Source organism: Thermobia domestica, chromosome 9 (assembly GCF_964235325.1).
Source record: "Thermobia domestica chromosome 9, izTheDome1.hap1.1, whole genome shotgun sequence".
NCBI classification, from domain to species: Eukaryota; Metazoa; Arthropoda; class Insecta; order Zygentoma; family Lepismatidae; genus Thermobia; species Thermobia domestica.
Window position 1 is genome coordinate 90,001,436 of NC_137462.1, and position 9,533 is coordinate 90,010,968.

Here is a 9,533-nt window from a genome sequence, read left to right on the forward strand (position 1 = left end):
CACAATCTCCATTGAAAATTATACGTGGATAAAGTACTTAAGTGTAAATTTAATGCATAGAAACAACACCGTTCAAATTGAATTAATATTAATTATTAGAATTTACCTGTGATAACTTTTATCATTGGCTGGAAACTGGAAAGCTTGCGAGAATATTTTACCACTTCTTATGACTGCAATTCCTTTTTGATTTCTTTAGCATGAAAGAGAAAGTGACATTTTATATAATGAAAAGCCAGCGTTGGCATAAGTGTAAATCATGTTCTTCATTAGAACTTTACGATGAAATACGAATTCGGACATCATTTAAACTGCTCAAAGTACCATAGACTGTATCATCCCACAAACTACTACTTCTGCAATCTTCATTCAGAGCATTATCAGCTCACAACAACGCATTTAGCATCTCTTTTGAAAGATAGGCTAAAGACTTTCCATTATCTTTTGATTTTTTAAATATTGCCACTTTATCTTGTGTTAATGATGTTAACGGAGGACTTAATACAGGAGGAACAGAATGTAAAGTTTGGTGCGTGAGAAACTACATATCATGTAACAAATATATCCTGTAAGTTACAGAAGCAGTCTTTTGCACAGCAATCACTGTCAGGATGGAAAATATTTTTTCCAATCACAGTTCTCGTTTGAAAATGTTGACGTTTTTCTGCAACGACTAGTTTTATCAAATATTTTATACAAAGCATTTTTTTTCTCTTTGGTTCGGTGAGTGTACTAACTAAACATTTGATAAACAAATGAAGTGAGGGGTACATCTGTTTGGAGTTCACAGTTCGCACTTGATGGGGGTATATTTTTGACAGGGACATATATACGTATAATGATAACGTTATATTTCCTCAGTTCGGTGTACTTTTATAGTATAACTCATCTGTAAAATATGACTGCTACCTACTGCGATAAGTATATAATGATTAAACACTATTTTGCAATCACTTAAATGCATTGTATTTTATAATACTTACTTGTTTCACAGAGAGACTCAGTACACTTCTGCGAGACGCGGTGGCTCAGTGGTAGAGCGTTCACCTCTGGCGCATGGGGTCCCGGGTTCAAACCCTGCTCCCGCCAAGTGAACTTTGTGGTGGACAAACACCGTGTGCGTGGGTTTTCTCGGGGTTCTCCCGTTTCCTCCCACTTTCTTCATTCCACCATTTCATTCATTTCTCATAATCACCGTCTCCTTTAGCCTAACCGGCATAACCGTGGGACGTAAAACTCAAAGATTTCATTTCATTTGTTTTCAATACACTTCTGCATAATCATATGGCGTCCTCTTGCATTATATTTTTTAACAAGCATAGAGAAACAAGTCTGGCAACGGAACTGCTAACATAGTAACCGTACTATTGTCCTTAACAAGGAATCAACAAACATTGATAACTATCAAATAAAAATAAAACATCTAGAAAATAAGATTATTCATGACGTATCATTTTCTTCTTCTATTGTGTAGCGACTGCATATATTAAAGCACTTTTGCCCTACATATTAAATGAAATAAACAACAATATTCAGGTTATCGTTGTATACTTCAAGTACCTTTCTAAAAGATCGTGATTGAATTGTGCTGTTAATATCAATGTAGAACTATAGTTCCATAAATAATCGGCTGCTTCTAATATGCTGTAGATAGTAACTATAGAGAGATTCGATAGTTCTTTCAGATGTAAATATGTTCTTTGTTTTCTCCCCTTTCTTCGGAAGAATGAACTGAATTTGCTCATTCTCTCCATGTGATATATATATATATATATAAACCTCTTCATGATTCATCTCGTTCGCAAAAAGAAAATTGATTCCTCTTTATTTTGGTACAAGGAAGCCCATCCTCCCGCGTTTCTCTGAAAATGAGACACACATTAGTTCCTACGGGGTCTATGAGAAGAGAGAAGTGGATTGTAGGGCAAATATCGAACTTTTCATTCACTGTAAAACAATGTTGATATATATATATAATATAGTTTTGAGGAGGATATTTTTAATTAAGTACATGAGCAAGATCATTCTTCATTGTTTTGGTCAGGTTTTGGCATTTTGACTTTCTCCAAAACCTTGACAGTTTATGATAAAAAAAAAAAAAAAAACCTGAACAGCTGAAAGGCTAATCGGGCGCTCATTCTTGGAAAGAAGTGAGATCTATAGGACTAGAATTTATTTTAGAAGACGTCCTTACTCCTGTAAATTTAAGAAATGTGTCTATATGACACACTTGACTATAGAACTTAATTTCCTTGTTATTAAAATAAACAGCAACTTTGTCATGGAAATAGTTTCTGGTGTAGCTAAAATATGCATTGCATCGGAAAATGCCCATATTTTCTTGTCCTGCTCTTGGACCAGTGGCGACGGTTGGACGTTAAAAGTGTGTGTGTGTGGGGGGGCGGGGGGCAAGATATGATCTGAATATTTGATATCAATGTTAGTTTTCCTGGTTGCTTGTAACACTTTGTTTGACGAAAGGCTGCATAACTATTAGGATACTGTCTTTCACAGTTATACCGTATATCTTGTTTCATATTTTATTAAGTAAATTGACAAGAGCAACGCAAGTAGATACTAGCCCTTTGTACTCTTAAACAACGAAGGTGTAAGAAGAGATTTGATTCCTTGCTCATGAATATCTGTCTGGAAAATTGTGTGATCAGATTAGGGGCCTATTTAATAACAAATTTGCAAAAGAAATAAACAGAAAGGATGATATTAATCAAATAATCATAGTAATGAATAATGAGGCTTGTTTTGCAAAAGGTATATTGAAACTGGAAATTAATGAACAATTTATATTTTTAATTCCACGAATGCTATTATATGTGTTATTACTCTTAGAATGAAGTGAATACTGTAAGCATGTGCTACGACATTTAAAGAAACACTTTTGCAGCTTCCCGAAACATGTTCGCTTCCATTAAGTACAGTTTTCACATTCTTGGAATACACCGTATATCAAAACTCAGCAATACTTAGTCACTCCACATTTCAGTTATACAAAATAATCCTAAAACCTAGAATTATGCTGAATTCACCAAATTTAATTGTATATACAAAACTGTATATGTACACCCCTAAACTCGTATATTACACTGCAAAATTAATATTCCTTACTGAGCTCCTTCGTGGCTAAGCGGTTAGCGTACGCGCCTTAGACGTGGGAGACCCGGGCTCGATTCCTGGGGGTAACTCACGTGGTTCGGACTCTACGTTGATCATTAAGTCCACGTCTCATATAACTTTGCTGAACAGGATGTTAAACTGATAAAATCAAATCAAAATATTATTATTAGAAAGAAGAAAATACATTTTAGGAACTGTCGATTTTTGTACAATTAAAGAATAACTTGTGAAGAACTTCTTTTCCTACAAGAAGAAATGAATGCACGCTCGAATTGTGGCGCTCCAATAGGTTAATTTTTGGGCCATTTTTAGTGGCAGTTCAAACGAATTCCTGTAGCTTTCTTAATTCCACGGGAAGATAACCAATACGTACTCATAGAACGACAAATATTTTATGGCACAACTTTTATTCTATGAACCAATAATACTACGAAACTTTATATTTCCAAATGAAACTATATACATTAATGGGTAATTTCAAAAAAAGTGGGTGGGGGGGCAACTGCCCCCCTTTGGCCCCCCGAATAGCCGCCCATGTCTTGGACTATTGTGTGCGGAAGCTACGGATGTCATCCCTTTTCCCCAAAGGCTTGGGCTCAGCTCAATAAATCTACCATTCTCCCTCAAAGTTTATTATTATTATTACCAAATTACCTAATGTACCTTTCTCTCTCCTTAGATTTACCATTATGCAGTTTGATTGTAATATTTTCAATGGAAATCCCCCCTCCTTAAATGCACTAAAATCTACCTGTGAGTACCCCTGGTGGCAGCCCTGAATTGATGTTTGATCTTGAGCGCTGCTGTCACGTCGACTAATGCACTTCCAACAATTTTTCCAACGCTGTGATGTGGAAGTCCGATTCAGCTGACATGCCGTGTGCTCTTAGTGAGAGAGAACCTTCAAATTTTTGTATTTATCGCAACTATGGAAATCTATGAAATTAACTGTTGAGTCTCTGACGAGAGTCACTGGTTAACTCTCTGTAGATTTTGGAACGAAGTTCTGATATTTATTTACAGATAAAAGACTCGATGATCTTTGGATTGGGATATATTCTGTTCTGTTCTTTTTGGGAAAGGTAAGCTTGTGATATTGTGAGGTACAGTATGTGGTGTTAAATCCCACTTTAATCACGGTAATTGTACTTGTTTTCCATTTATTACGAACTTGCTAGTTTTCGCCATAAATTGTCAAAACAAATGCACATCACCCGTGCGGGAACGAAACGACACTTTTGTGTTAGTTCTGAGAATAGCATTACACCATTTACGAAACATATTTTTGCATTATTGAGGGTAAAAGAAACTTCGTAATTCACTCGACGACAAACGAGTGTCGAAAAAAGCATCCTCTTCTAAATGTTTTAGTATTCCCAGCAAGAACATATATAGGTAATTTTTATTTTCACATACGAAGCGAGTCCGGAAAGTGAGGTTACAGCAGCTTAGTATTCATTATAATAAAAAAAAAAAAAAAAAAAAAAAAAAAAATCTACTACAGCGTATTTCGTGATACAGGTGTTATTTTTCGATGGAATTGCCTCCATTGTCCAAACATTTGTTAAGCTGGAAGTACTAGCTTCGGTATCCTAAACATAGAGCTTAGACCTACTGCTGCTAAAACTCCGCTCGATTCGTTCTTGATCCCTATATCGTCGTGAACGTATTGTCCAGCAAGATGTTTCCGTAAACGGAAATAAGTGCTTTGTTGATATCCGCCAGGCTCTTAACCTTGTGCTTGGAGAAAACGTATAACTGAATGTACTTCACATTCGCGGGATTTTGAATCGCCACAGCCATTGTGGACACGTGTATTCGTACTAGACCCCATGTAGCAATGAGGTACAGCCGCGAAAGGGAAGTAGATGTCTGTGACTGTGAAAGCCAATATTATCAACTTTTACCCGAAAATATATAATAACTGGTAGATGCATATTTAAACATAGAAAAGAACTCACATTGCATCCGTTGCTATTGCGTCTTTGCTAAAACTCTATAGTCTTCTATATTTCGGTCCACACTGGGGCCACTAGCAGCGATTACACCTACTGGAAACTAAAGGAATTAATTAGACATTATTGTTTTGGTCCTGTAATAAAAGAAAGAAAGAAAAACTCCCGAGTATTCAAAAAACACTAAAACTGATTTAACACTTGAATGTTTGGACTGTGTCTATTCACTTTTTTAAGGAGTTGGGTTATCTCCGTGGGAAGATTTGTTTTGTTATGAAACAGATTTACTTCTCACAATATGCAATTCTATTTTGTCTATTCTTTTGTGTAAAAAAGTCTCCTTTGTAGATAACTAAAATAATATTCTTGTATTTCCGTTACGGATACTCCTCGAGTTTGAAAACTTTGGTTCTAATTTGTGTTTCTTTTTCATTACAGAAGAACTAGACGTTTCAGGTTTATCGCTGCATCAGGCGAAAAGGTTAGAAATGGAAAGTCAAGTGAGGGTATTAGAGCTCGAGTCTTTACTACAACAAGAAAGGGAACGCTTTTCTGCGCTTCGACGACATCACTACCAGCTCGCTGGCGAAGTAGAAGGCTGGGAAGAAAAGGTAATTTTCTTTTATAATATAAGGAATTCTTTGATCTTCTATAATAATCTGTATTTAAAAAGTTAGATAATTTAGTCTTAGTTTCAAAGATGTGATAAATTCAAATGGATATTTACAGTATGACAAATGTATAAAAGTATGTATCGAAGGATTACAATAGAAATTAGTTTGCCATCGAAAGAAATGTAACTGTAATATAAACAGTAATCAGATATTGTTTACTTTGAAAATTATCCGTTTGTATATTTATATTTCTGTTAGCTTTCATTCGATTTTTTGGACTTCAGAGTGAGAAAATTTAAGAACTGATGTAAAAAGAAACAAGAACAGAAAGGTTAGCACTCATTTAATAAAAGTATTCAATATTAGTCATTTTCTGCTGTAGAGCATAGAAACGTAATGTGCTGATCAAAGTTGTCAACGGTTGCAGTTTCTTCCCGTATGTGGCAAAGAACTTTATTAGTATTTTAATATGCTTGAAGGTTCTGTAGATACTAATCTTTAAGTAAATTTCTTTAGCCTATACAACCTAAATTAAATTTCTGTGTAATTTAATTTAGATATTGTACGATAGAAAATTTCTTTCAACTATTTTTTGCTTGCTTTCATTTTTGGTTTCCAATTCAAGTTGGTTATTGTAAATATAATGAAATTTACGAACTAAAAATGCGTGAATAAGGTTACAATGGAGCCAAGGTCTCCTACTTACCATGCTGGTGTGCCAACTACTACGCTAGCATCCCATGCACAGAGCGCCATACTTTATCACTGTTGACGTCACGGTAACCTTGACCTCAGTTCAATTCCCGATCTAGTTACATATACAGTGTGTTTGTGTTAATTACTTATGTCTCACAAAGGGATTTGCACTGTTTGAAGTAAATAACTCGAATCAAAATAAATTAAATATGATTTTTTTAAGTCACAAACAAGTTTTCAAAACATCACTGATATTCTAATGTGCAATATGTTTAAAGTGTCTTCCATTGGAGCAATACATTGTCAGCAGCACTGTGGAACAAACTGACAAACATGTGATATGGTTTCCATTGGAATTGATTCACAGGCAGTCTCATTCACCTTTCTCATGGTATTCAGCGTACGTGGTTTTGTGTCGTTGACAGTGTTCTTTCGAGTTCCTCACAGAAGTCTAATAGCGTTAGATCGGGAGATCTGTTGGATACGTGTCACTTCCTTGTCGACCTATCCACCTCTCAACAAATGCTTTATCCAGAAATTACCAGGAAATTGATGGTAGTATGGCGGCGCGTCGTCTTGTTGAAAAAAACTATATTTATCTAAGTACAGTTGATAAACAGCTGACACTTCTTTTCTGCAACATGTTAAGGTACTTTTACATCTGTCACTGTTCTTTTAAAAGAGAATGGACCGTCAAGTCCTCTGACAGACATACCACACCACACTAATAACCCAGGAAGATAACAGCTTGTTCTTCCATTACATGGAGATAGTCTCTTGCTCAGTACACACGGTTGTGGTGATTGATAGTTCCATTCAATTTAAAAGTCGCCTTATCAGACCAAACAATGAAATCAGTCAACTGTTCATTATCCCAAATCCATTCACAGAATTGGAGACACTTATTCAGATCGTCCTCATTGATTGTGTAAAGCAACGCAGGATGTAGGGTTTCCATTCCGTTTGCGTTAAAATGTGGTGAACACTTGATTTGTTTCCACATGACTCACAGTAAGTTTCCCATATGAACTTCTGAGGGGATCTTGTGAAACTTTGTAACACTGCTTCCATACCCCTTTTTCATCAGCTACAAATTTCTTGCTGTTACACCGTCCCTTCTTCAGATCTCTCACAGTTCTTTCCTTCGCGTAATTTCATAATTGTTATACGTGATGGTGGCGCATTATCGAATTCTGCCCACTATCGTCTCTGCACTACTTTCATGTTTCTACATTTTCAGAAACATTTTGAAAATCCACTTTCGTTGCTGGAAGAAAAGGTTCTCAACGATCTTGTCAATTACTTGTAGCTACTGGCAACTGGCAACTAAAAATAGAACAAGAAATAAGAAAATAGAATAAAACAAGAAAAACAAAACAAATGAATGGGAAACTAAAACAAATGAATGACTACACACACTAGTCATGAGTGCGCTAAATAATAATTTGATCATTTTAACTTTAATACCTTCTCAGTTAACATTCAAACAGTGTAAACCCCTTTGTGGGACACTCTAAATGAAGGACTATCCATACTAACCCTATCTGTTCTTATAAATTTTGCCTTTGAAACTGTATCTCAGATCTAATCATATTTGAATAGTTCAGTTACCTCACAAATTTGTAAATCTAGAATTATTAACTCTAAACAAATTTTGAGAGCAAGGTATATATCCAAATTAACTTGTATATCCAGTATATCGATGGAGGTGAACCGAAATTTGTGTGTTACTAAGATATAAATATCCATTTTCAGTCTGTTGTATGTTGTATTATTGACCGAATATTCGAAATTTGTAAGCTCTTATTTCTTTCTCTCTCTCTCTCTCTCTCTATTTTACTGTCTTTATATATATATATATATATATATATATATATATATATATATATATATATATATATATATATATATATATATACACAGTGGTGCTATTCAGCCGGTTCGCACCACTGTTAAAATATTCTGTGAGAACCGTTTGTTATACCCAGACATAAACACACATACGCAAGACCTAGTTAAGAGTGAAAGAAGAAAGCCAAACAAATTTGTGAAAACACCTCCTTATTTTCCCGCTCGCTTGTATTGTTCTGAAAGCAAGCAACTTTGAATTGTTTCAATTCAATGGGCAGACAGAAATTTGAAAACGAATTCCGGAATTTCGCCCGGAATACTGGGACTTGAGAGTGTAATGAATGTGATACGTATATAATGCTTATTACGTGTGCTACGTATTTGTTTTTGTATGATTCCGATATCTTCATCAATTCCGGAGATATGTCTCTTCGAAGTAATATGTACGAAATATTGGTCTTTTCATCGTTATCTCGAAGGATTGCTTGTCATGACGCATACTGTCATTCCTCAAAAGATGGCCCATTTCTGGTGGAACACTATATACGAGGCGTATTCCAAAAGTCCGTTTGATGATTAAAAAAAAAAAAAAAAAAAAAAAAAAAAAAAAAGATGCTCGTGCGGAACGGCATTTATTGCCAGAAATAGGTGCCTACAGACGGAGCTACTCCACTTTTCCACATAATCACCATGTCGTTCAAAACACTCTTCGTAACGCTGCATCATCTTCCGTAAACCCTCTGAATAGAAGTTTGTCGCCTGGCATTCGAACCAGTTGGCAACGGCAGTCTTGAGATTCTCGTCGTTTTCAAACCGTTGTCCACCAAGCCACCGTTTCAAATGCAAGAAGAAGTAATCGTTGGGGGCAAGGTCGGGACTGTATGGAAGGTGATCAAACAGGTCCAAACGAAAATTTTGAATCTTTTTCTCGACGACGGCAGCGGTATGAGGACGCGCATTGTCGGGAACGAGGATGATTCCGGACGACAGTTTCCCGCGGTGTCGATTTTGAATCCCACGTCACACTTTGGTGAACGTATCGCAGTACACGTCAGTGTAACTGTTGTCCAACGTTCCAAGAAATCAACCAACAGGACGCCCTTGTCGTCCCAAAAGACGGTAGCCATTAGTTTGCAACTCGACTCGAGTGCGGCGATTGCTTAAACCTTTTTGATTTGGGGGAACCTGAATGGCGCCACTGCATGGACTGTCGTTTGGATTCGCCGTTGGTGTATGAGATCTACGTCTCGTCGCCCGTCACAATGTGGGGAAACAAATCTGTTGT

General features: G+C 36.1%; 1 protein-coding gene across 1 annotated transcript in view; it reads left to right on the top strand.

Annotated features, from left to right (window-relative positions):
• Window positions 1-9,533, top strand: part of LOC145694843 (huntingtin-interacting protein 1-like) — a 163,305-nt gene that overhangs the window by 143,039 nt on the left and 10,733 nt on the right. The window contains exon 21 of the mRNA XM_081771527.1: window positions 5,526-5,698. Coding sequence (XP_081627653.1) covers window positions 5,526-5,698 — 173 coding nt within the window. The remainder of the gene's footprint in view (window positions 1-5,525; window positions 5,699-9,533) is intronic.